A 27,825-nucleotide genomic window follows, 5' to 3' on the forward strand; every position below is an offset into this window, starting at 1 on the left:
CAGTAGATAAAATAGTTTTTAAAATGTAAGTTTTTTAAATTTTTTTAAATTTCCTGTGCACCAATCCCCATTGCTTTGGTCCCAATGATGAAAATTTGAGCAAATAAAAGGGAGGGGACAGGCTATAAATGACAGTAGGCCTTGGGGTGCCCGCTATGTAAATCCGGCCCTGCCTGTATCTGGATGGCACTGCTGTTTCCAGTAGGATAAAACTTGTGTCCCCCCATGTGTCCCCCACCCTGCACCCCTTTCCTCTTATACAGATATAGATCTAGCTGGGGGCTATTCTATTTGTAGGGGACCCCCAGGTGTAATCCTTGGCTCAGCAGGTAGGTGCCCTGTGTCTGGTGTGACCCCCATATTTATTCTCAGAATTATATTCATGAAAAGTAGGAGGTGTCACTTTGGACATAACTGTCCCTTGAACTAGAGCCTGAGGTGCAGCCGGAGAGTCTGTACAGTAGCAGAGACCTCTAACCTGGAAGCCACACACAGTGGGGTCGGCGGGGAGAGGCCTATTGATTGTTCTCTGATCATCTGATCCCGCCGCCTCGGGCTGTGAGTGAGTGGGTGAGTGAGTAAGTGAGTGAGTGAGTAAGTGAGTGAGGGTCTGTATCGGTATTGTTCCCCCAGCAGCAAGTGCTTCCCCCTCCCGCGGCGCCTCCGACCCCTCCTCTCCCCGAGCTCAACCCCTCGCCCCTCCCTCATCTACTCGCGCTGATCTGCTGCTGCTGCTGCTTCACTTGTATTGGGACTGGGCGCTGCTGCTTCTCCGACTCCTCTCGGATTTACCTCAGCTATTTATTCCCTCCATTGGACCCGGACAAACAGCCTGGACTTTTGCACGTGGATTTAGTTCTGTTTATCCGAGCGATGTGTCTGGGGGTCGCGGCTGATGTAGAGACTCCTGTAGCCTCCGAACTGACCCGGGACTGCGTGTAGCGAGCGAGGAGCTGCTGGAACAGGTAGAGGAACTGCTGAGTGTAGCCCTGATGTATTTTACTTGTGTGACTAGTACTGCTCTGATCCCTGCCCATTGCCCCTATGTGTCTCCTAACCCAATAATAAGCTAACAATCTATTGCACCCCATGACTAGCACTGCACCCTATGTGTCTCCTAACCCAATAAACTACAAATCTATTGCACCCTAGCACCGCACCCCTATGTGTCTCCTAACCCAATAAGCTAACAATCTATTGCACCCCATCACTAGCACTGCACCGCACCCTATGTGTCTCCTAACCCAATAAACTACAAATCTATTGCACCCCATCACTAGCACTGCACCCCTATGTGTCTCCTAACCCAATAAGCTAACAATCTATTGCACCCCATCACTAGCACTGCACCCCTATGTGTCTCCTAACCCAATAAGCTAACAATCTATTGCACCCCATCACTAGCACCGCACCCCTATGTGTCTCCTAACCCAATAAGCTAACAATCTATTGCACCCCATCACTAGCACCGCACCCCTATGTGTCTCCTAACCCAATAAACTAACAATCTATTGCACCCCATCACTAGCACCGCACCCCTATGTGTCTCCTAACCCAATAAACTAACAATCTATTGCACCCCATCACTAGCACTGCACCCCTATGTGTCTCCTAACCCAATAAGCTAACAATCTATTGCAGCCTCCATCATTTGCTCAGACCCTGTGTGTGTTTGTGCTGTGCCAGGTAAGCTAGCATTCGTTTGCACACCTATCATCAGCCCTGAACCCCTGCCTGTCCTCTACCAAATAAGATAATCCATTGCACCCCCAACATTAACCCCCAACCAACTGGTGTGCTTGAGGGGGGGGCACACTAAAAATGTGCCTTAAGCGCTGTTTAGCAGGTGAGCTTACACTCTAGTGCATCCTATAAATTACATTGCTGCATCTGTAGGAGCTAACAGCACCCCAGTAAGTGTCTTTAAAGGGTCACTTTATAGAGGTTGCTGGGAGTTATACTTGTGTGACCCTTCACTGAATTGCTGCCTTAACTGGCCGGGTGACAGGAGCTCACACAGGGATTCTGGGAGTTTGTCTTTATCCAGGTGCCGGCGTTACACCTGTTGCTGGGAGCTCTCTGCTGGTGGATCAGGAAGGCTGCATAGTACAGGCACTATCCTGCACACACAGGGTTAACTAGCTCCTAGAGCAGAGTGTAGAGTTGCCAGTTGCCATGCTGATCAGTGTTGGCAGTTGCTGTTGTTTAATAGTAGGAAAAACTGCCGGATTGGAATCGCTGCCCATAGTTAGTGGGTTAAACGCATTGCTGTCTCTCATTCTGCACAATTACAGAAAGCTTTCAGTCCTGAGCACTTCTGTTCCCCTTGTTCCTATAGATCTACTACTTGAGCTGAAAGAATAAATTCATGAAAAGGAGCAGCGGGTCCTTCTGGTTTGGGGACTGGATTACTCGGCACTTGATAGGGAACAGCCGGGGGAATAAGTCTCTTAAGCCTGGGAAGACTTCTTGTCCCAAGCATTGAAGTGTGTGCCGGCCACCCCCCTACTAATCCCACTGTGCATCTTCCCAGCTTCTCTTGTTGCTAAGCGGCTTCACTTCCTGTTTGCCCAAATTCCCATGCTTAGCCCAGAAACCAGCCGCAAGGACCAGACAAAGGCTTTCCCAGCCTAAAAGGCTTTTGTGCTGCTTACTGGCTCTTATTAGCATATAAGTGACGGGTTTCTAGTCCACAAACATGCAAATGACCCATCGGATGGCACTTCAACATGGGGCACCCACTTCTTCTCACCCTGCAGCACCTCCAATGCGCTGAGATTCTCTTTTTTTTTTTTTCTTTAATTAGTTTCAAAAATCCCCAATACGTGAAACTATTTTGCTTAGGATTTGCAAATGTGTCTAAGGATAAGTGGCTTGCAGGCGGCATGATCAGCCCTGGCTCAAGAACGGAGGTCACTGCTCTGACTCTTCCTCTGTCCTAAGTAATTCAATATTCCTTTGCTTCTGTCTTTAATTTAATACTATATGAACCCTCCAAAAGATAAATATAAGGCAGGGGCGTAACTACAGAGGAAGCAGAGGGACCCAGGAGGTATAGGGGGGCCCATAAGGCCATAATTAATGATCAATTTCAATATATATTGGTAAAATAGGACAACCTCTGAATATGTGGGGTGCCCTAAAATGAATTTACTGTGGGGCCCAGTAACATCTAGTTACGCCGCTGATATAAGGAAAAATGTGCCCCCTACTTTAAAATATAAGAATATGGGGTGAGTTCCATGACAATATAAAGGCCCACAGACATCTAACATCCTCATTTTCTACATGCTCAAGTTTCATGTGACCAAGGTGACATCACTATAATGATGACATCACTAAGCACCATTTATAAGTGTGTATTTTACTGGTTATTTGCGGCTCTTGTGAATTATAAAGCTATAAGATGTCAGTGATAGGGTCTGTGTCCTTATAAAGGCAAAAGGAGTTCAAAATCCCTTCCCCCTGCTGCATTGCTAGGGACCCCCCACTTCTCTAGCTCCGCTTCTACTTCTGATTTGGAGCTGTCGATTTTAGCATCCCGAGATAGCTGGAGAGGAACAGCCATGCCAGACATGATATATTGATATATAGGGTTGGAAGCCATTGCCATAACTAATATATGCATGTCTTCTGAAAGACCAAGTCCTAACCAGCTCCCCTTGATCATCACATCCCCAAGGAGCTCAAGGCAACTTAGTGGTAATATGTTGATAGGTCTTGTAGGAAACAACATAAATGTCCATAGAAATGAATGCATGTGCCAACTGCCATACTGAAACACATCTGTATTATGTATCCATATGGAGAACAGGTCCCAATATTTACTTCTTGTGGACTTTGCCCTGAGAAATGACAGTTGGATAACCCACAGAAGCTTCCTTTCCGCAAACTGTGGTTGGAACAAATGCTCTAAAGCAGTGATTCCCATCCAGTAGCTTGCGAGCAACGTGTTGCTCCTCGACCCATTAGATCAGTGATCCCCAACCAGTAGCTCGTGAGCAACATGTTGCTCTCCAACCCCTTGGATGTTGCTCCCAGTGGCCTCAAAGCAGGTGCTTATTTTTGAATTCCAGGCTTGGTGGCAAGTTTTGGTTGTATAAAAACCAGGTGCACTACCAAACAGAGTCTCAGTGTAGGCTGACAATCCACATAGGGGCTACCAAATGGCGAATCACAGACCTTATTTGCCACCTCAAGAACATCTTTCATGCTTGTGTTGCTCCCCAGCTGCTTTTTCTTCTGAATGTTGCTCATGGGTTCAAAAGGTTGGGGATCCCTGCATTAGATGTTACTCCCAGTGGCCTCCAAGCAGGTGCTGTTTTTGAATCCCTGGTTTAAAAGCAGTCTTTAGTTGCATAAAAAAGATGTATACTGCCAAACGGATCCTCCTGTTGGCTGCAAGTCCACATAGGGGCTACCAAAACCCAATCGCAGCCCTTATTTGGAAGCCCCAGGGACTTTTTACATGCTCCTGTTGCTCTCCAACATATTTTGTACATAAATGTGGCTCATGAGTAAAAAAGGTTGGGGACTCCTGGGTCTAGTGGAGCTATGTGCCGTTCATGGAAGTGGCTGTGGGCAGAGCTGTAAGAACAGATTTGTGTTGTGGTTGGTGTATAGTAGGGCTAGGTGCTGTAATGCTTGGGAGCATTACCTGGCAACGTAACTGATTAACAGCTCCTGCTTGGGAAATAAATCAAACTCCTGTTATTGTACCTCCAGCCTCTGGTTGAGCGGAGTCTTGGCTCTCGTTTTGCCTTTCCCAGTAGCAGAATAAATATGCGAGCGTGTAGCTTAATCTCTGTGCATTTACCTTGGGTCCTGGCTGCCAGAATTTAAATTCTAGTCTATTAATCAGCCAAGCATTTCCCATAGGATAATCTTGCACACAGAGCACCTTTCATTGAAAAATCTGGAAATGTTGTGCTTTGGATTCTCTCCCAAAATTTCCATCCAGTGAAACGCTTTGGCTTTACCCACTCTAAAAATAACCCAGCCAAAAATACTCATATAAGAAGTGTACAAGGCATTCATATTTTTATTTAGGATGTATTGGCTGCTTTTTTCCTTTTTTTTTTTTTTTTTTTTTGTCTTTTCAACTCATTTAGTAAAGCTAGCCTAAAACTGAAGAAATACTATATTTTATATGCTGAGCAAACTGTACCAACCCAGAGGTTCAGCAGCTCTAGAACAGTAATGATCAGTCCTTTCAAAGTTGAGTTTCCCATCTTGGGTCTTGTTAGGCTATCTTTTAAGTGCCAGGGGCACTGCACATGCTCAGTGTGCTTTGGGCAGCTGAGCTAAGCTTAGGGGTCGTTGGAAACCATCATGCAGAAAACGGGTTTGTCTGCTATATGAGCTGATGCCACAGGGCTGATCAACACAGAGCATGTGCAGTGAATCAGCAGAAAAGAAGATGGGGAGCTACTGGGGCATCTTTGGAGACTCAGACCTTCCCTGTTTAAAGGCCGTGGTTGCCTTGGGCTGGTACATAACCCAACATTCATTTCTAGACTACGTTTTTGTTAAGCTGTAGTTCTCCTTTAACTGCTTCTCCATACATTACATTTATACATTTATAAATCAGCCCTTTTTAAAACCCCTGCACCTTGGTATGATAACAAATTGATAAAAGTGTGTTTATCTCTATTAAACTGTTACAATAGGACTGACCCTGTGAGAGACAGATGCCGGCAACTTCAAAAGGGACTTTTTTAAATTCTATTTTTCTGTGCCTTAAAAGTACATTATTTTCTGGATGACATGCCCAGCCTCCATTAAGGATGTCTCCAGCTGAAGTCTTGACAACCTACTCTTAATAGAAACAAAGACTCACTACTCGCTCACTTTGTTTTACAGGGGCAAGCAGAAGAGTGACCTATGGAGTTCCACAGACAATAGATGTAAAGACGAGGCATAAAAGAGGTCCAGCCAATGACAGCCTGGATCTCGAGACAATCTGTGAATACGGCTTATTGTTTCTGAACCTGAGATTGTCCCTACCCAGATGCTCACATGGTTGAGAGTATGACGTCACTTTGTAATGGCTGTGAGAATGGCACAATAGCTCATTCTCAGGCTGTTGATAATGTTGACTCGAGAACTTTAGCTGATGGGACCAACCATGGTGGAGAACCCAGCACCAACCAAGAGGATCTGCACAATGATAATCAGAACTCTTCTAAGCTTGTGTACTTTTTTACCACCTCAAAACAACGGACCAACTTGAATAATGACCGCCCTCGTTCCATGATGGCTGCGGGCAACTCATCGACGTGGAATGCTTTGTCTTCCTTGAGAAAGATGGGCTCCTTCAAGAAACTCAAGTCGTCTGTTCTACAGGGAATCCAAGCAAAAGAAAATGCTAATATTATAAGTGACCCAGAGACTGAGTGTCAGAAGTATACGCCCTGCAGAATACCTATATCAAAATCCATGCAGGATGGATATAATCTGACCGATGGGTTACAGTCTGACGGATCAGATGCAGAGGAAAGCGATAACTCCTTCTTGAGGAGCACTCATAGATCTCGCAGCATCAGGCGCGCCTACGGATCTGGCCGTATTAACTTATCGGATACAGGCAAAGCTTGTTCCTCACAAAGCCCCCTCAGACCCTTATCACCAGTTGGCCACGAGCACAGTAACTGTGAAATCATAGTGAAAGACTTAAAAGGCAGTCAGGTTATTTACAGGCGGAGTAAAAGTACGGACAACTTGCATTTCCTCAAAAAGAGCTCGTTCAAGCGGAAATCTACCTCCAATCTAACGGACATCAAGTCCAACAGCGAGAAAGAAATCGTACAAAAGGCGTCACTTAGCACTTCTCCAGATTCCGACAGAATGGCCACAACTCCAGAAAGAAGGTCAAAGCGATGGAGAAGCCCCATTAGGGCAAAAGACTTTGACCGGGTATTGAAAATAATGAGCAATGTCACTGATGGGCATTGGAAAAGAGAGGGGAGTAGGTGCACATCCCCGGCCCCTGAGGAATCCCATAGAAGTAGGCCAAATAGTCGTTTGCATGATGATTACTCCAGGAGAGTGTCCAACAGTGCAGACACCGAGAGACAGAGGTCCAATCTTAATGCCCCCTCCCCAGTTCCTCTGGCTGTATGTCGTCTTAGCTATACTGATTCCAACATGGATTATCCGGACTCTGAAGCCCAAGGGAAATCTGCAGAAAGTTGGCAGTGTGCTGAAAGCCTCTGTACGGAACCCTCTAATAAATCTGATACAAGCAGTAGCATGCAACAGTTGGATAATGAGGTTTTCTATGCAGACAGTGAGGAACCAAAACCTCACACTCCATCTGCCTCTGGTACCCCTGTAAGACCCACTGCTCCTAAGCCTCAGAGCCCCAGTATGGAACTGTACAAATCAGCCATTTCCATCCATTGCCAAAACCACAGCACTTTGTCACTGAGCTCAATGGAAAGTGATGAAAGAACAGAACCAGCTGCTCCTAAGCTTGAGAAGAGCCCTGCGTCCTTTAAAGACTCTGCAAAACTGACTTTCTATGACGATGGCAATGAAGATAGTGGAATCAGCAGCCACTCTCAGCTGAGTCTCAATGCGGTCAGTGAAGAGAAACGAGAAGAGGTAAGAATAAGATTAGATCCTTTTGTTTGTTTGGCACCACTTTATATAAGTTACACTTGAAGTTCTGACAATGTGCTGGTTGCTAAAGCTTTATTGTTAAGTGCAGCACAGATTTAGTGGACTGTTCATATAGATTCTGGGTAAAACTGTCAACAATTACAATTCCTCACACAGTATTAGAATTGAATTATGTGTTATTCAGTTAATCTGAAGCAGGCATTTCCCCCAGCAAGTGGAATTTTTAGGGTGGGTGTGTAATAGTGCAGCTCTATCTCCGCACGCAATTGTATTGGGGGGAAAAAATAAAGTATTGGAAATACTGACTGTAATGAATTGCATCACATGAAAAAAGCAAGTACCAATACTTAACGCAGCAGGAATTATACTAGGGTTACTTTTGTTGTGCTGCTGCCCTCTTGTGGTCAAAACAGGCATAAGGGACAGTTGTAAATTTTCAGTTTTTTTACACCCGGAAAATTCACATAGAAAATGACTGTGAAGTTGCTCCGCTGGCAGAGAAAATGCCACTTCGCTACCCCTCTAACACCCCGTGTCTTTAACCAGTGATATGAATGGCAGGATTGTTACACCAATATGAATTTATGCCTCTTAGATAGGATCATTGAATTGTTTATTTGAAAAAGGGTATTGTGAGAATAGAGTGCCTTATTTTGGAACTTTCTGAATATTGGACTTCCAGATAAAAGAGCCCATAGCATTGCTTAGGGTGCCCTTGTGTAGCTGTGTGGTTTGTGCCACTGAGCTTCTAGTTTCTTACTATTGGCTCTGAGGTTTGCACTTGTGTTTCTAGACATGACATGAGCGTGGTGCTGAGAGTCAATGAATGTGTTGAGAAATTAGGAAGGAAGTCTGATTGCAAATGTAAAGCATAGTTGCAAAACCTTATGCTGAGAATTCTATTTCAGTTTTTTCACTGAGGGAGAATCTTCAAGTGTTTAAGTCTTAGTAAAAAAAGCAGAATTGTGTATTAGGCGCCACAGAGATCATGCTAAATGTCGTTCCTTGGCGGGCAACTGCTGTAAGGCAATAACTTTCTGTGTGAGCCATGGATGCCATCCTGCAAGCTAGGAAAAGGATTTATCCCAGCCACCTGGTGAGTAAAGGAAAACCTAGCTACCACCTTACAGTGTATAAAGTCTGGTCACTTACATGCACCCAGTAACAGGGAATTTGGAAGTTTTTTTAGGTATTTACTTCCAGCTTATAAAATATTTTTTTCATTATTTGGGGTTTCAGATGTTGTATAGGTAAAGATGGTGCCTATAGTAACAGTAGATAATAGTCTCTGGGAAGGGAGTGTGACTGTGGGATAGCAGGTATAGTAACGAGAGATGGTGCCTATAGTAACAGTGGGATAATAGTCTCTGGGAAGGGAGTGTGACTGTGGGATAGCAGGTATAGTAGGGAGAGATGGTGTCTATAGTAACAGTGGGATAATAGTCTCTGGGAAGGGAGTGTGACTGTGGATAGCAGTTATAGTAGGGAGAGATGGTGCCTATAGTAACAGTGGGATAACAGTCTCTGGGAAGGGAGTGTGACTGTGGGATAGCAGGTATAGTAGGGAGAGATGGTGCCTATAGTAACAGTGGCATAATAGTCTCTGGGAAGGGAGTGTGACTGTGGGATAGCAGGTATAGTAGGGAGAGATGGTGCCTATAGTAATAGTGGGATAATCGTCTCTGGTAAGGGAGTGTGACTGTGGGATAGCAGGTATAGTAGGGAGAGATGGTGTCTATAGTAACAGTGGGATAATAGTCTCTGGGAAGGGAGTGTGACTGTGGGATAGCAGGTATAGTAGGGAGAGATGGTGCCTATAGTAACAGTGGGATAACAGTCTCTGGGAAGGGAGTGTGACTGTGGGATAGCAGGTATAGTAGGGAGAGATGGTGCCTATAGTAACAGTGGGATAATAGTCTCTGGGAAGGGAGTGTGACTGTGGGATAGCAGGTATAGTAGGGAGAGATGGTGCCTATAGTAATAGTGGGATAATCGTCTCTGGTAAGGGAGTGTGACTGTGGGATAGCAGGTATAGTAGGGAGAGATATTGCCTATAGTAACAGTGGGATAATAGTCTCTGGGAAGGGAGTGTGACTGTGGGATAGCAGGTATAGTAGGGAGAGATGGTGCCTATAGTAACAGTGGGATAATCATCTCTGGGAAGGGAGTGTGACTGTGGGATAGCAGGTATAGTAGGGAGAGATGGTGTCTATAGTAACAGTGGGGATAATAGTCACTGGGAATGGAGTGTGACTGTGGGATAGCAGGTATAGTAGGGAGAGATGGTGCCTATAGTAACAGTGGATAATAGTCTCTGGGAAGGGAGTGTGACTGTGGGATAGCAGGTATAGTAGGGAGAGATGGTGTCTATAGTAACAGTGGGATAATAGTCTCTGGGAAGGGAGTGTGACTGTGGGATAACAGGTATAGTAGGGAGAGATGGTGCCTATAGTAACAGTTAGTAATAGTCTCTGGGAAGGGAGTGTGACTGTGGGATAACAGGTATAGTAGGGAGAGATGGTGCCTATAGTAACAGTGGGATAATAGTCTCTGGGAAGGGAGTGTGACTGTGGGATAACAGGTATAGTAGGGAGAGATGGTGCCTATAGTAACAGTGGATAATAGTCTCTGGGAAGGGAGTGTGACTGTGGGATAACAGGTATAGTAGGAAGAGATGGTGCCTATAGTAACAGTGGGATAATCATCTCTGGGAAGGGACAGGGTTACCGCAACTATTTTAGGGCAGCTGCAAACCCTTTATACCGATTTCCTTGAATCTGCATCAGCAGCATTAGATTAAGGCTGAGCCTATTCAAGCTCTTCTGCAGAATATAATACTGTATTCTACATACACAAGCCAAGGAAGCTTTAGCTTTGTGTGTTGATGTAATCACTCCCGTTTGAATGCAGAATCTAATTTTATTCTTCACCCTCTGTGTGTTAATAATGAATTGTACATGCTGTAAATGGTGTGACTTCAATGAGTGAGCTTTATTGCGTGACAATGTTTTGTTTTTAAAATGACACTTCGCTATCTTATCTGGAACCGGGTGAATGAATTCCCGGACACTGCCGATCTCCTACCTATAAATAAGTGTAAATAGATCAATGTATGTCATTCTAGGATTCTTCTAAACCTTACTAATGTCCTGCCTTGTGTTATTTTAACTTTTGAAACTGAGATACAAAGGCATAATATAATTCTTTTTGCATATCTCTTTTTATTGCTTCCTTCAGTGTACATATGGACTTGTAGATTATCTATGGGGGATAAGGAAAGGCAATGTTCCCTTAAGTTTGAACATACCTGCAGGAAAGCAAAGCTGCAAAGAGGGGGTGTGCCGATTAGAGCACCTTTGCCCACCTAGTCCTTATCTAGAGCTAATAAAGATATAAAGAGGATGCCGGCTGCACAAATACTTACTACTCACGATATTAAACAACAGGGAGTAGCCAAATGAACTCAAACCCTGTATGTCATCCCTGTAAACTGTACTTATTGCCTCTCTGCTCTTTCAGGGGAATATTTAGAGTCCAATGGAAAGGTATTCTGTGATGAACAACCCATATTTTTTACTGGATACTTTATACAGGAATACCTGTTATCCAGAATCATTGGGACCTTGAGTTTTCTGGATAACAGATCTTTTCATACCTTGTCTACTAAAAAAAATAATATGAATATTAAATAAACTGAATAGGCTTGTTTTGCCTCTAATAAAAGGATTCATTAGATCTTGGTCTGGTTCAAGAAGAAGGTACTGTTTTATTTGTACAGAAATAAAGGGAATAATTCTTGTGAAATGTAATTATTTGATGAAAATGGAGTCAAAGGGAGACGGGCTTCCCGTAATTCAGCAAGAAGATTGGAAACCGGCACAAGTGATCTAACGTTTCGGGGCAAGCCCCTTCGTTAGAAATACTCAGAAATTAGGCAGTGCAATTCTTCTAGGAGAACACCAGTGACATCATCAAAATAAGCATATACAATTGATAAAGAAAATGTTTTGATACCTAAACTCATACCATAAGGTCAAAGTGAAATAATGATTGTCCATAATATAAATCAAATTAAAAATATCCAAAAAGCAAAAGTAGCAAGTCATATGTAACAAAAGAAGCCAAGCAAAATGAAAGCTTTATGGGAAACCGTATTGTAATAAAGTAGTTATTAGCTGTTTTACCCGGTCAGTCGAGATGGGAAATCTGTCCCTGGTTTATTCAAAATCCATATTCTTCTCTGTGAATCAAAAGACATTTATGTGAGTAACAATTAATACAGTATTAAAACTTACATCATTTACAAATAGTAAGACAGGTTAAACTCCTCATTATGGCTAGTGAAGGGCGAATTTATTTGGCAGGCGCGAATCCCCGCAATTCACCACCGCTGAATAAATTTGCGAAACCGCAGCAAGAATTTGCCAGCGTCAAGAAAAATGGACGCCGGCGCATTTTCGCCAGCGATAAATTCGCCCATCACTAATTATGCCCACAGAAGAGCTTAAATCCAGTTAGACTCATGCTGAAGTAATACTTTTGCCTTCTCCTGTCCAACTTTTATTTTTACTTTTTCAAGTATCTGCCATCTTACTTGGGACACCCTAAGGCTGTTTAAAAAAAAAAATGTTTTGCAAATGTAGTTTCTTTTCTTTTTTTGTAACTACTATCAAGCCCTTGGTTCTTATTTGTACTCTCATCCTCCTTGGGTTGGTTGGTAATTTCAGATGGTGGACTTATGTTCATTAAAGGAACAGTAACTAGTGTGCCTGCACTGCTGAATAAAACACATTGCAGTTGAAAATTACTGCCTGGAGCTGTATTGATTCTATATTTTTCCTTGAATTATGCACATGGGGTGTAACACAGACACCTACTGAATCTTACAGCAATAAAGTGAAGAAATTGGAGGCTGAATCATACCTATAAAAAATAGGTGTTTTAAAGTAATGAAAATATAATGTAGTGTTGCCCTGCACTGGTAAAACTGCTGTTTGCTTCAGAAACACTACTATTGTTTATATAAATAAGCTGCTGTGTAGCAATGGGGGCAGACATTCAAAGGAGAAAAAGCTCAAGTTACACAGCAGATAAGCTCTGTTTGTCTAATGGTGTTATCTGTTATCCATTAGTTAACCTGTGCCATATAGCCGTTTTTCAATTTCCGCCATTGCTCCACAGCAGCTTGTTTATATGAACTATAGTAGTGTTTCTGAAGCAAACATATCAATTTTACCAGTGCAGGGCAACACTACATAATATTTTCATTACTTTAAATCACTTACATTTTTTGGTGTTACTGTTCCTTTAAGCCGTGTCTTTAAAGGTCGACTTGTTTGCCTTACATAAGATAACCAACATGAACAATATATAACATCAGCACTGTCACATGTAAAACACCCCGTACAGGTAATTTGAACCCTTTCAAAGGGTGTGTTACACATTCACCACAAATAATCCCATTACAGTGTCCACAATTAAACACAGGGATGTGCCTCCCAATTTGCCAGTGTGCATCCCCTGAATATTGTCATTGACATTGCTGGCTTTCACTAAATTCCCCACCGTTTTAGCTCTGCTATAAGAAAACAATGGTAATTGAAGAGCCTGCCATACTGGGGGTCAGACTTAAAGGGCATATAAAGGCAAAAAAATAAAATCCCATTTTTACTTTAATGAAAAAGAAACCTATCTCCAATATACTTTAAGGGGAGTATTTATCAAGGGTCGAATTTTGAGGGGTTAAAACCCTCGAATTCGACCATCGAATTGAAATCCTTCGAATATTGAATTCGAAGGATTTTAAAATAAGCATTCGATCGATCTAATAAAAATCGTTCGAATCGAACGCTTTGAAAGATTTTCAGCGACCGATTGAAGGATTTTTATTCGATGCCAAAAACGTAGAAAATGCTTGTAGAAGGTCCCCATAGGCTTATAATGCAATTCGGTAGGTTTAACTTGGCGAAGTATTGAATTCGAAGTATTTTTAAAGAGACAGAACTTCGACTATCGAATAGTCGAACAATCTTTTTATTCGAGTCGTTCGAATCGAAGTCGAAGTCCAATTCGATGGTCGAAGTATCCAAAAATTTACTTCGAAATTCAAACTTTTTGAAATCCGATTATTCACCCGAGGCTTAGTAAATCTGCCCCAATGTGTACCATTTTTATAATAAGCCTGACTGTATGCAGTGAAATTCTCCCTTCATTTACTGCTGTGGATAGGAATTGTCAGACGGTCCCTAACTGCTCTGTAGTTCCAGCTGCAGGGACAAAGATCATGGAGCCATATTTAAACAGATAAACTGGGATTCTATTTGGAGGATTATTTTGGTGCAGCCAATGGTTCTGCAGAGTTGGAGAACGTTTGTATCAAACAATTAGGGATGCACCGAATCCACTTTTTTGGATTCGGCTAAACCCCCGAATCCTTCATGAAAGATTCCAAACCGAATACCAACATTTTTTACTTCCTTGTTTTCTGACAAAAAGTCACAAAATTTCCCTCCTCGCTCCTAATTTGCATATGCAAATTAGGATTCGGTTCAGCCGGGCAGAAGGATTCGGCCGAATCCGAATCCTGCTGAAAAAGGCCAAATCCTGGCCGAATCCCAAACCAAATTCTGGATTCGGTGCATCCCTATAAAAAATACAAAAACTATAAAATCCACATTAGATTACATGACACAGGACCCAGTGCAGTCTGTATATTCTGATTATTAACCAGTCTTGCTGTATCGGCTTCTGGCAGATATTATTTGACTTGTGCTGTTTTGATAATTTATGACGATCCCTAAGCAGCCCAGACCACACTGAGCATGTGCACAGTCTTGGTCTTGCAAAGATGTTTAACAAAGTTACAAGATGGTGACCCCCTGTGGGCAACTTTGAAAGCATAAATTATTTGTTTGATTAGGCTTGTGGTGCAGTAAGTCCCCCCAATATTTTAAAATACGATTCTTGAATTACCAATAAACCCTGAAACGAACAGAATGCACGTTCCTTTCCCACCCATATCCCTAGTTTTTAAGAGCTCCTCATCATTATAACTTTTTTCGAAAAAAATCATCTTATTAGACTTGGTCATATAGTTCATATAGTTCATGACTGGAGGTTATACGTCGTTCACTGATAAAGTAAAAATAAAAGCTGGACAGGACAAGGCAAAAGTATTTCTACAGCTCGAGTCTTACTGGATTTGGGCTCTTCAAACTAAGGTCCAATGTGGCCATAATGAGGAGTTGAACCCGTCTTGCTATTTGTAAATGATGTAAGTTTTAATTGCTACATAAATTTCATTTGATTCACAGAAAAGAATATTGATTTTGAATAAACCAGGGACAGATTGACTGACAGGGTAAAACAGCTGACTACTTTGTTGCAATTCAGTTTCCTGTAAAGCCTAAATTTTGCTTGGCTACTTTTGTTACACTTGACTTGCTGCTTTTGCTTTTTTCACTGAGACTTAAAATATGAACTCCTATGGACAGTGGATATTTTGAATTTTAATTTATATTATGGGCAATCATTGTTTCATTTCAACGTTATGGCATGGGTTTTTCTAACAAAAAATGCTTTTGTATCAGTTGTATATGCTAATTTTGATGATGTCGCTGGTTTTATCCTGTAAGAATTGCACTGCCTCATTTCCGAGTAGGTATGTCTGACGAAGGGGCTTGCCCTGAAATGTTACATCACTTGTAATCAATAAACACGTAGGGCTTATCCCGCTTGTAACAACCTTGTCGTGCCTGCTTCTAATCTACTTGCTACAAATTGGAGGGTGCCGATCCTTTAGGAGACATTGATCACCAGGTGGAAGCATTGTACTAAGGGTCAGGGTGTGCTGTTGTGTATCTTGACCTTCCTGTAATTCAGAGCTTTCCAGATAAAGAATCCAATATCTGTATAGGTCTTTTGAACCCTATTAGAAGGCAATTAAACCGCTTGTATGCAGAGTAGGGATGCACCGAATCCAGGATTCGGTTCGGGATTTGGCCAGGATTCGGCCTTTTTCAGCCTGGCCGAACCGAATCCAAATCCTAATTTGCATATGCAAATTAGGGGCAGGGAGGGAAATCGCATAACTTTTTGTCACAAAACAAGGAAGTAAAAGATGGTTTCCCCTTCCCACCCCTAATTTGCATATGCAAATTCGGATTCGGTTCAGTATTCAGCCGAATCTTTCAAGAAGGATTCGGGGGTCCGGCCAAATCCAAAATAGTGGATTCGGTGCATCCCTAATGCGGAGTACCAGAGTACTAGGTATCCAGGATTCCAGGTATCCATGTACTGAATCCAGGATTAAGTTCGGGATTCGGCCTTTTTCAGCAGGATTCGGATTCAGCCGAAACCTTCTGCCTGGCCGAACCAAATCCCATTTTGCATATGCAAATTAGGGGTGTGGAGGGAAATCGTGTGACTTTTTTTCACAAAACAAGGAAGTAAAAAATGTCTTCCCCTTTCCACCCCTAGTTAGCATATGCAAATTAGGATTCTGTTCGGTATTCGGTCGAACCCTTGCAAAGGATTCGGGGGTTTGGCCGAACCCAAAGTAGTGGATTCGGTGCATCCCTACAGAGTACCCCGGGAAATCCATTCGCAGCATACTAACTCAATGTATATCATGCGTCTGAGCAGATTTGGAACCAAAACCCCAGCACTGTGACGCAGCAACGATATCCATATAGTGCAGTCATGTCCTATATTAGTACTGCAATAGCTGCTGTACTGAGCATCTGTGTTTAGACAAGAAATGCATCCTGGATACCTCTACTGGGGTCCCTGGGGATTGGTTTATCGCAATCAGTCACAGGCAGCCAATCGCTTCCTACCCAGGGCATGTAGAGCAGAATCCGAACAGAAAGTGGAGGGTCACATGGAGGATGTAGAGACATATGTATATATATATATATATATATATATATATATATATATATATATATATATATAATATATATATATATATATATATATATATATATTTATATATTTTTTTTTTTTTATTTTTTTTTAACTGCCATGGGAAAATAATATGCTGAAGCTTTTTAATGCAAAGCTCATTGCATTCTGGCTGTAGACGGCATTATTTAGGCCAGAAAGCTTAATCGAGTGGGTGGCCTGAATCAAGCAAATAGAACTGACAGTGTCTGGGCTAGGCTTATGGCTTGGCATTTCCCCTACACCTTTTTTTAGTCTTTTACAGCTCAATAGGCTTCTGATCCCTCTGATCCAGTGGGGATTAAATGCAAGTGCAACGGCTGCTATGCTGGGGACTCTGCCACCCGCTAATGATGTTGCTAATTTGGTTGCTTAAACCATTTCTGTAAGCCTTAAAGGAACAGTAACACTAAAATAATTAAGTGGTTTAAAGTAATGGAAATAGTATGCACAGTTGTGCTGCTCTAGTAAAGCTTGCATGTTTGCTGCAGATATTCTACTACAGTTTATATAAACAAGCTGCTGTGTAGACATGGGGGCAGCCATTCAAAGCCGAAAAATGAGAAAAGGCACAGGATACACAGCAGATAACAGATACCCTCTGTGGTATACAATGGGATTCTTCAGACCTTATCTGATATCTACTGTGTATCCTGTGCTTAGGGTAGGGACACACTGGGCGATTTGGGGAGATTTAGTCGCCTGGCGACTAATCGCCGCGACTTTCCACGACCAATCTTCCCCGAATGCCTCCCCTCACTCTGCGCCTGGATAAAATGAAAAATCGCCTGCGCTAATCACACGCGGCGATTTGTTTTCCGAAGTCGCCCGAAGTTTCCTCGTGAGGCAACTTCGGGCGATTTCGGAAAACGAATCGCCGTGTGTGATTAGCGCCGGCGACTTTTCATTTTATCCAGGCGCAGAGTGAGGGGAGGCATTCGGGGAGAAAAGTCGCTGCGATTAGTTGCCAGGCGACTAAATCTCCCCAAATCGCCCAGTGTGTCCCTACCCTTAAATGGCTGCCCCATGGCTACACAGCAGCTTGTTTATATAAACTATAGTTGTGTTTCTCAATCAAACACACCAGTTTTACTTGTGCAGGGCAAAAGTACATTATATCATCATTACACTTTAGTTTTTGCAGTTACTGTTCCTTTAAAGCAGCCGTCTGCTAGTTCATTAGTTGAGCAGGACTGTGCCTGGTTTTTCGGCTTCGGGGATAGTACTGCCTTTAATCAACAATATAAAAACCAATCTGCACTTCTCAATCAGAATAGCTGTAAGTCACACACTGCTCATTTGAGCTTATTAACCCACTTTGGCACAAAATTGCTCCGGTGCAGTAACCCATGGCAACCAAGCATTTGTTTCTAGCTTTCTGGTTGCTATGAGACGCTGTTCTGGAGCAGCCGTATTATCTTTTTGTAATGTTGTCCGACTTCCCTCGGCTGTAGTGGTGCCAGCAGATTGGAGGGGAGCCAGTGGTTTCCAGTGTTCTGAAAGGAAATATGGCCTCAGCCTGGTAATAATAGAGCTGTAAGTTTGTAGTGGGGAAAATATGTGACATTTTCTTACAAGATCACATACAGGACTTTTGTATCCTCTAAAGCAGAGTTTCGGTAGATTTGCCAATGTGTATGGGGATCAGAGTTAGACTGGGATCCTAGCAACCAAATTGCTAAAATTGTAACCTGGAGAGCTGCTGAATAAAAATTGAAATAACTCAGAAACCACAAATAACTAAAAATTAAAACCAATTCCAAATTGTCTCAGAATATCACTCTCTACATCATACTAAAAATGAATTTAAAGGTGAACAACCCCTTTAATGGAGACTGAATATATAAGACCCCCCCCCTCATGTTGGAGTTAGGGGCTGATTTATCTAGGGTCAAATTTCGAGGGTTAAAAAACCCTCGAAGTAAAATCCTTCGAATAGAACGATTTTAAGCGATCGATCGAATGATTTTTATTCGATCAAAAAAAACTTAGAAAAGTGCTCTGGAAGGTCCCCATAGGCTAACATTGCACTTCGGCGGCTTTAACGTGGCGAAGTATGAAGTCAAAGTTTTTTTTTAAAGAGACAGTACTCAGATTATCGAATGGTCGAACGATTTTTACTTCGAAACGTTCGAATCATTTGATTCGATCAAGTTTGACCAATTCAATGGTCGAAGTACCCAAAAAAATACTTCGAAATTCGAATATTTTTGCATTCAAACTATTCACTCGAGCTTAGTAAATCTGCCTCTTACAGTGCAATTAGTGAAGATTTGAATGATATGTGGTGATAGAGGTATGGGATCCGTTATCCGGAAACCCATTTTCCAGAAAGCTCCGAATTATAGAAAGGCTGCTTCCTATAATCTCCATTTTATCTAAAAAATGGTTTCCTTTTTCTCTGTAATAATAAAACAGCAGCTTGTACTTGATCCCAACTAAGATATAATTAATTCTTATTGGAAGCAAAACCAGCCTATTGGGTTTATTTAATTGTTTACATGATTTTCTAGTAGACTCAAGGTACCAAGATCCAAATTATCCATTATCTGATAACCCCAGGTCCCAAGCTTTCTGGATAACAGGTCCCATACCTGTTCTTTATTTTTAAAAGCAAATAAGTGAGGCTAAAATCAGCAGCAATGTCTCTACTTTACTGCAATAAAGCCTGCCTTCTGGAAAAACCAGTCTGTGTTTGTGCAGTAGGACCGGCAGGTGTGTGTGTTTGTTGCAGTCGTACACAACCTGCCCATGAAATGGTCTTTTGTATGTTAACATTCTGTTGGTTGTTCTAGACCTTTTCTTCCTGTGCAGTTCTGGAATAGCCGGCTAAACATTACTAGGTTAAACATACAGTATAAATGAAAAAACCCTAATTTTGTAGGCATTTATAAGTAATATATGGTGTTGCTTTTACATGGTGCTAAAATTAATATTATCTTTAAAAATAGCCCCTTTATTGGAGCTCCATAGATGTTCACTGGTCCCTGTTTCAAATGAGGGGTGGGTGTGTCCTAATGATCCCTGCCAGAAGCACAGTAGGAGGGGGACAGCCAATCACAGCCCTGCAGTCATACAAGCACAGACAGGCTTCAGTTCCCAATCAGGTCCTGCTAGCTGCTGATTGGTTCCTGTCCTACAGTTAAGTGAGCCTGTACATCCTGGGAATTCAGGGAGCAGGAAGGTAAGGGAGGGATTATTAGGGGCTTTGCAGAAATATTCAATAAATCAGCCTGAAACACTACTCTTTTAAACACAATTCTTCTATGTCTAAATGAGTATAATGCACTGGTACATTCTTATTTTTTACACAAAATGTCTTCCTTATAGTTGAATGTCTCTGGTGTTTCAGTCTGGCAGCTCAGTGATCCAGGTGCAGATTCTGAACTGTTACAATTTGCTACATTTAGTTGATACATTTAGTTGATACATTTCTCAGCAGTATCTGTGGGATATTAGGAACTATTGTATCAATTCTAGGGATGCACCAAATCCAGGATTCGGTTCCGGATTTGGCTGGGATATGGCCTTTTTCAGCAGTATTCGGATTCGGCCGAATCCTTCTGCCCGATTCCTAATTTGCATATGCAAATTAGGGCGGGAAAGGAAATCACATGACTTTTTGTCACAAAACGAGGAAGTAAAAAAAGTTTTTCTCCAAAAAAAAAGAAAAAAAAGTTTTCCCCTCCACACCTTTAATTTGCATATGCAAATTAGGATTCGGGTTGGTATTCGGCCGAATCTTTCGTGAAGGATTCTGGGGGTTTGGCCGAATCCAAAATAGTGGTTTCGGTGCATCCCTTATAAATTCTAACAGCTGCCTTTAATGAAACTCAGGGATTCAGCTCATCAGGGCCAAACATAAGAAATGGATAAACGAAATGTATCAATTTAGAACAGTTTACAAGGTCGGCGACCCCCCTCAGAAAGACATACAAAGGTGAAAAATAATAATTTAAAATTAGAAATACAGTCAAAAATAGAAAGTAATTACAAAAGAATATCTGAAACAAACTGAAATAAAAAAAAAAGTGTTGGACGGTGAACAACCCCTTTAAATCTGGAAAATGGGAACCATGGGAAAATGAAACCAACAGTTTAATATCACACATACAGTATCTACTGTCGGAGGGCAAATTGTAATTAACTGTGTTCCTGAGCTCACATCTATTGCAGCTTTTATCAGTATGTCCAAGTCAATTTGCTTCTCCAGATCAGAATGGAATACATGTCCGATAGCATCACTGCTGGCTGATTAAGCCTGACCATGACCTTGAGGAAGCTGAAGTAAAGCCAACATGCTCTGGGCCCACAGCAGATTAGTCAAACTGCAGCCTAAACAGTGGTGGTTTTTTTTTATGTTGTGTTTAATATATAATCGGTTCATTGTTAGAGGGCATCAGTATTTGTTTTCCCATAGACCTTTGTCCGGAGGAATTGATTTTTTTTTTTTTTTACTTTGTTTCTGATATCCCATGTCCAAACACAGCGGTGCTCACAACTAGGCCACCTGGCTCGGCCAAATACTGAATCCGGATCCTAATTTGCATATGCAAATTAGGGGGTAGGAAGGGGAAAACATTTTTTACTTCCTTGTTTTGTGACAAAAAGTTACGTGATTTCCCTCCCCATCCCTAATTTGCATATGCAAATTAGGATTCGTATTCGGTTTCAGCTGGGAAGAAGGATTCGGCCAAATCCGAATCCTGCTGGAAAAGGCCGAATCCCGAACGGAATCCTGGGTTCGGTGCATCCCTAATATATATATGTTAATACTGTTACTTTATATTTTCCCATATATGCCTTGATCATTTCTTACAAATGATCAGCCCATACCTGCTGTGTGTCGCTAGTGCATTGCAGATTTAGGATTCCTGCTGGAATCGGCCAGGTTGTCAGTGACTGACAGCATCAGTGTGTTGGTTGTAGCTGGACAAAAAATGTTAGGTTGAGGAATTCTTTCATTATAATCTCGAAATAATCAATCAATAATGACTATTTGTGAATCTGATTTCTTAAAACGAACACACTGCACAAAATGTGTAGCTGTATATAATCTGTTTTCATTTGAGCCGGATTTCTATAATGGAAAGTTGAATTTTACTTTTTTGCCATTGCACCCAACTTTATATCACAGAATTCAGACAGAAAGAGCACGAGTTACTGAATCTGATGCTAAAGGTTGTGTTGGGCTATTGGTTCATGCAGAATGTGAGATTCATTCATTAAATTAAATCTGATACTTCCCCATGCAGAGTGTTCTTTCTGCTCTGCATTTTGTCTGATGGTGGAATTTCCTCCATCCAGGTTGTGTTTAGCTTTGACTGGCATCTGCTTTAACCTACCAGCTCCCTGATAAAACACTACAGAGCAAAGCACAACCTAGGGGTATTTTATCATGTCCGTAATCCAATGCTGGATCTAGTTTCACTTGATACCTTGATTGCAGTCATATTATGCACACCACCTTCCTTAAAACAGATCTGCTGATAACGACAACAAAAACTTAACTGCAACGATACTTGGAACCTTCTGTTTGATTTTCAGATTTCTTTTTCTTTTCTAAAAATAAGCACATTTCAAACTTGTGTTTAGAAAAATGTATACACCGAGAGAGATAAGGGGTAAAGTCTTGAAGTGCCACGGCTGATAACTTAAGGTTGTTCTATATATGGATCTTACTGAGGTCATGTAACTGTAAGAGACCCTCTTCTGTACACATGGACCAACCACTACCATTGGCTGTTTAGATGAAGCATTTTAACAACTTTTCCCATTGAAATGAATGTTGTGACATGTTGTGCCACGGTGTGACTTATGAGCCGTGTCACGTCAAAACAACTTCAGAAGTGGAGTTGGTGGCTGCTGGCAATTAAGTATTCACTTACCAGCCTTTAATGGGGTGGTTCACCTATAAGTAACTTTTATTTTTTATAGAATAGCTAATCCTAAGCATCTTTTAATTGGTGTTTATTTGTTTTTAGTGTTTTTGAATTACTTGCCTTCTTCTGACTATTTTGAGCTTTTAAATGGGGGTCACTGACCCCATCAAAAAAAACCCCCAGATATTCTGTAAGGCTACAAAATTATTGTTATTGCTACTTTTTTTTTTACTCATATTTCTATTCAGGCCCTGTCCTGTTCATATTCCAGTTTCTTATTCAAATCAATGCATGGTTGCTAGGGTTGTTTGGACCCCAGCAATCAGTACAAAGACTATGAATATGCTTTCTTTAGGGATTCTGTCATGATTTTTATGATGTAGTTTTTATTTCTAAATTACACTGTTTACACTGCAAATAATTCAAATAATTCAATCTACAATACATTTCATTCCTGAACCAGCAAGTGTATTTTTTTTTTTTAGTTGTAATATTGGTGTGTAGGTGAATCTCTGGTCATTTTGCCTGGTCATGTGCTTTCAGAGAGAGCCAGCACTTTAGGATGGATCTGCTTTCTGACAGGCTGTTGTTTCTCCTACTCAATGTAACTGAATGTGTCACAGTGGGACCTGGATTTTACTATTGAGTGCTGTTCTTAGATCTACTAGGCAGCTGTTATCTTGTGTTAGGGAGATGTTATCTGGTTACCTTCCCATTGTTCTGCTGTTGGGCTGCTGAGGGGGAAAGGGAGGGGATGATATCACTTCAACTTGCAGTACAGCAGTAAAGAGTGATTGAAGTTTATCAGAGCACAAGTCACATGACTTGGGGCAGCTGGGAAACTGACAATATGTCTAGCCCCATGTTAGATTCCAAAATTAAATATAAAAAAAAATCTGTTTTCTCTTTTGTGCAGGATTCTGCTGGAGCAGCACTATTAACTGATACATTTTGAAAAAAACAAAATTTTTTTTTCCCATGACAGTATCCCTTTAAGTATCCCTGGGGTGGTAAGATATATACCCTTTCTGATAATATAAAACAAATCCAAATACACAGAAACAGAGGAAGATGAAAGTTCTTGTTTGTAAAATCCGCCACTTTATATGGGGGGGGGGTCCAGGTGCACATGCCCGAGACCTTCAGCTTAAAGGGATACTGTCATGGGAAAAAAAACAACATTTTTCAAAATGAATCAATTAATAGTACTGATCCAGCAGAATTCTGCACTGAAATCCATTTCTCAAAAGAGCAAACAGATTTTTTCATATTCAATTTTGAAATTTGGCATGGGGCTAGACATATTGTCAATTTCCCAGCTGCCCCAAGTCTGACTTGTGCTCTGATAAACTTCAGTCACTCTTTACTGCTGTACTGCAAGTTAGAGTGATATCACCCCCCCTCCCTTTTTCCCCCCAGCAGCCAAACAAAAGAACAATGGGAAGGTAACCAGATAGCAGCTCCCTAACACAAGATAACAGCTGCCTGGTAGATCTAAGAACAACACTCAATAGTAAATATCCATGTCCCACTGAGACGCATTCAGTTACATTGAGAAGGAAAAACAGCAGCCTGCCAGAAAGCATTTCTCTCCTAAAGTGCAGGCACAAGTCACATGACCATGTTTTCCGATGACAGGGTCTCTTTAAGGAATATATCACAAGTGAACCACTTTTCACATAGGCCCTTTCTGCCCTAAACATAGCCCTGGGCACCTTGAAAACAATAACTGTATTTTGCACCTATGGAAACTTTTCTCTGTCCGGGTTCCAGGACATTTATTTGCCTTTGTGTCACTCTCTGTGGTTAGTAAAAGAAGGGGTTAAGTTGCTTACGTTGGACAGACACTGTGTGACAAGGTACAAGGTCCACATGCAAACAGAGTGAGCAAATAATACTTAGGCGCTCAATGGGAAAAGCCGGTGGCTGAGGGGAAAAAAAGTTACTTCTCTGTGGGAAAATGTGCTCTAAATGCTGAGGAGCCGGGATGCCGTCACTTAGCTGCCTGCCGTTCCGATGTATGTTTGGGACACCATTGCCGGGCTCAGACACAAAGGTGGGTAGGCCTTGATGGAAGAGAAGAGCAGGATTATGGTTAATATCTTCTTCAGATTTAAAATATCTATATTTAACCTCTGCAGCTCAGGTTAAGCACTTTCTATTCCTATATCTTTCTTCCCTGTTCTTAACCTTGGCTTTGATCAAATTTTGGGCTGGTAAAACACTGGCCAGTAGGCAACGGCATCTTCATCTGCTGTTGAACTACATTCCCCAGCATTCCTCGACAGCCAGCAGCTGCAGGTCACACATACTCCAGAATCCAAAACTATGCAATTCTCTTTCACTATAGCAGATAATCTGCACAATGCAAGTCAATAGACCAGACAGAGGTTCCCATCAGAGGGGACAGGCCTGGTATAATCCTTTGCCGGCTCTTTGTTGAAGCATTACACTAGGGTAGCCGCTTGCTGTGCCTTAAAATATCCGTGTGCAATGGTGCATGTGCCGCACAAAAGAAAATAAAGATACAATGATCAGCCCTGAGATCTGTTTTGTATAAACTGCTTTATGTTTAACATGGGAGGCTGCTAATGAAAGCTTTGTTTTTTTTGTACAAAAAAAGTAACACTATCAACCAAAAATCAGTATTTTGTGTCTAGAACAGACCTTTAAAGAATGGCAGAGAGCAATTTGTTTACTTAGATTCTGAGAAAGTTAAAAGTTTTGTTTTTATTTTTGGCTAGCGCGAGAAAAGTGCTGTCCTGTTGCACGCACAGGTGCACCGATGCTTATCATAAGTCATTTATTAATTACCGAACCCTTAAGTACATATCTATATATATCTAGCTGTGTCCAGGTTGCAAATTGTTTTTATATTCTATGAGGGGTTGTGGGGTGTTAAAGGGCAGTGTTGTGAACTCGGCAGTGTTTTGCATGAGACGTTCTCCTCCCAGTATCTTCTGCGTGCCACCAGGCATCAAAGCTTTATATAATAGAGGAACTTGTCTGACTTCTGTGCATTGTTCCGTAGGTTTGCAAATAAAGCAAAGTTGATTATGACTGATAGAAAGGTGGAAATGTGGGTGTTCATCACCACTATCCAAAAAACTGATATAACTGATAAATGCATATTTGTGTCATTGTCAGGGCAGCTTATGGCTACCTTCTATAATCAGTTGCACCCAGTTCACATAAATGAGATTGTCAGAAACAATGTTGGAACAGTATTGTCCTCTTCAGTTGCACATTGGATGTCAGCAGGGGGCATCTGTACAATGGTGTAACATGGTTCCGTTAGCTACTTTGGAAATCACCTTTTTGCAGTGAGCTTCTTATATGCCATTAGGGATGTTCTAGAGCAGTGGACCCCCAACCAGTGGCTCACAAGCTATATGTTGCTCACCAACCAACCCCTTGGATTTTGATTCCAGTGGTCACAAAGCAGGTGCTTTGTTTTCAATCCCTGGTTTGGAGGCAAGTTTTGGTTATTTGGTATATTGAATATCTTTGATGTGACTTTAGCCTTGAAGAGAAAAAGTCAGACTCTTACTATTGGTGCATAAAATGTGCTACTTAAAGGAATTGTTCAGTGTAAAAATAAAAACTGAGTAAAAGGTTGTGCAAAAATGTTTCTAATATAGTTAGCCAAAAATGTAACATATAAAGGCTGGGCTGTAAAGGATTGGATATTGGATGGTTTCTTTGTTGCCACTGATTGGTTACCAGGCAGTAACCAATCAGTGACTTGAGGGGGGTCATATGAGTCATAACTTTTTTGCTTTTGAATCTGAGCTAGAGAGCTGAAAAGCAGGAAGTAGTGTTCTGTTCTGTTAGACATCCACTCATTCCAGCCTTTAGATTCCAATAGAAAGACTATGAATTTAGATTTACATTTTTGGCTAACTAACTATAGCAGAAACATTTTTTTTATTTTGCACATACTATCTACAGTATTTGCCCAGTTTTTATTTTTACACTAAACTGGTCCTTTAACTCCAGCTAAAGCAATTTCTAAAGGTGGTTTCAGGAATTGATTTTGTCCATCTACTGTATATTATGTTATGAAATCCACAATTTGCATGCACTGTTGACATTGTTGAATTACAGCAGTTTTGTAAACAAATTGAGTTCTAGATAGCCGCATATTGGCTAATTCTTGCTATGTGCATGAGGTCAATGTTGTGACCAGATCATCTGAGGAAGTGGAAGGATTTTGCAACATACTGGTCAGTCCTAAATGCCAGGAATAAGGTTAAAGAAGGATCGAATCAGTGCATTTGACTGCATCCAATACAACTGTAAATAGGCACTGTTATGTGCATGGTGAATTATAGATGTATTTAAGTATATATGAAGCTCTTCTTCAACTTTATATTCCTGACCATTCAAAACATTTCACTTTATGTTGTTTTCCTGTTTTATTAAGAGAAGAAATGTATCATAATCCACTTTTCACTTTTTTCGTAAAATACATTGCCTCCTGTCCATGTTCTGCTCAGTTTTCCAACCTGCTCCTGTATAATGTAACGGTTCTGAATTTCTCCAATGCACCTTATTTGCACTGTTCGCCTTTTTGAAAAGGTTGACAATGAAGAACCCTTCAAGAAATCGCCACCTCAAGATGATGAAAAAAAGGCTGATCCTCAAAAAGTGGCATCTCGAAGATGGAACTCTGCAAAATGCAGGTCTAGACAGAGGCCACTGTCTGACTACGGTCAGTCTGCTATCCGTAGCTTCTCCATTCCAGAAGATTCTGTTGCCACGGAGTCCCATGAAACCGATAATGGGTGTCGATTTCCCTCGCAGTCTTTTAGTGCGGAATTGCGGGAGCAAGAGCATACCCCTATGTACCAAGTGAACTATAGAAGACGTCCCATCTCTGTAGGTGGGGTCAACTTTTTTACAACGAGCGAGGATGAAGAAATGGGAGCTATGCTTCAACAAGTAAGAGGTCTTGGAAAGCATGAAATGGCTGCAAAATAAAAACCTTTCAACTCTCTTCAAACTCCTCCTGGGAATGGTGCTTTCTAACCTAGATAGATTTAGTCCTGTAATCCTCAATATTTTCCCCTGAATGAAATAATAAAATGTGCATGTTATCTCACTAACCCCTGATTCCATTGCTTTCCAATTAATCATCTTCCTTCTGCTCTGCAAAGTGGATCATTTGATGTAATCTAAATGTCTTCAGCTGATTTGTAATGGCTTATACATGGAAATCTATGCATAATCCTGTAAAATGTTGTCTAAAGAAATGCCAAATTTCAGGGATTGTTAAAGCTGTTGCCCCCCAGCTCCTAATTTCTCCCTACAGCTTTGAACTTTGGTAGGATGCAAGTACTGTAGTTTCAGTGTGATCTCATAATTAGATCCTGGT

At 41.5% G+C, this 27,825-nt stretch overlaps 1 protein-coding gene across 3 annotated transcripts in view; it reads left to right on the top strand.

Moving 5' to 3' along the window:
• Positions 1 to 674: 674 nt before the first annotated feature.
• LOC108709967 (spermatogenesis-associated protein 13) overlaps positions 675 to 27,825 on the top strand; it is a 51,037-nt gene continuing 23,886 nt past the window's right edge. The window contains exons 1-3 of one of the 3 annotated variants that reach the window (XM_018250280.2): positions 675 to 965; positions 5,863 to 7,605; positions 27,030 to 27,392. In XM_018250280.2, the coding sequence (XP_018105769.1) occupies positions 6,019 to 7,605; positions 27,030 to 27,392 (1,950 nt within the window). In that variant the 5' untranslated portion in view covers positions 675 to 965; positions 5,863 to 6,018. Of the gene's footprint in view, positions 966 to 5,862; positions 7,606 to 24,083; positions 24,505 to 27,029; positions 27,393 to 27,825 lie in introns of those variants that run through there. The other 2 variants (XM_018250281.2, XM_041584516.1) reach the window with 2 other exon arrangements.

This window comes from Xenopus laevis, chromosome 2S (assembly GCF_017654675.1).
Source record: "Xenopus laevis strain J_2021 chromosome 2S, Xenopus_laevis_v10.1, whole genome shotgun sequence".
NCBI lineage: Eukaryota > Metazoa > Chordata > Amphibia > Anura > Pipidae > Xenopus > Xenopus laevis.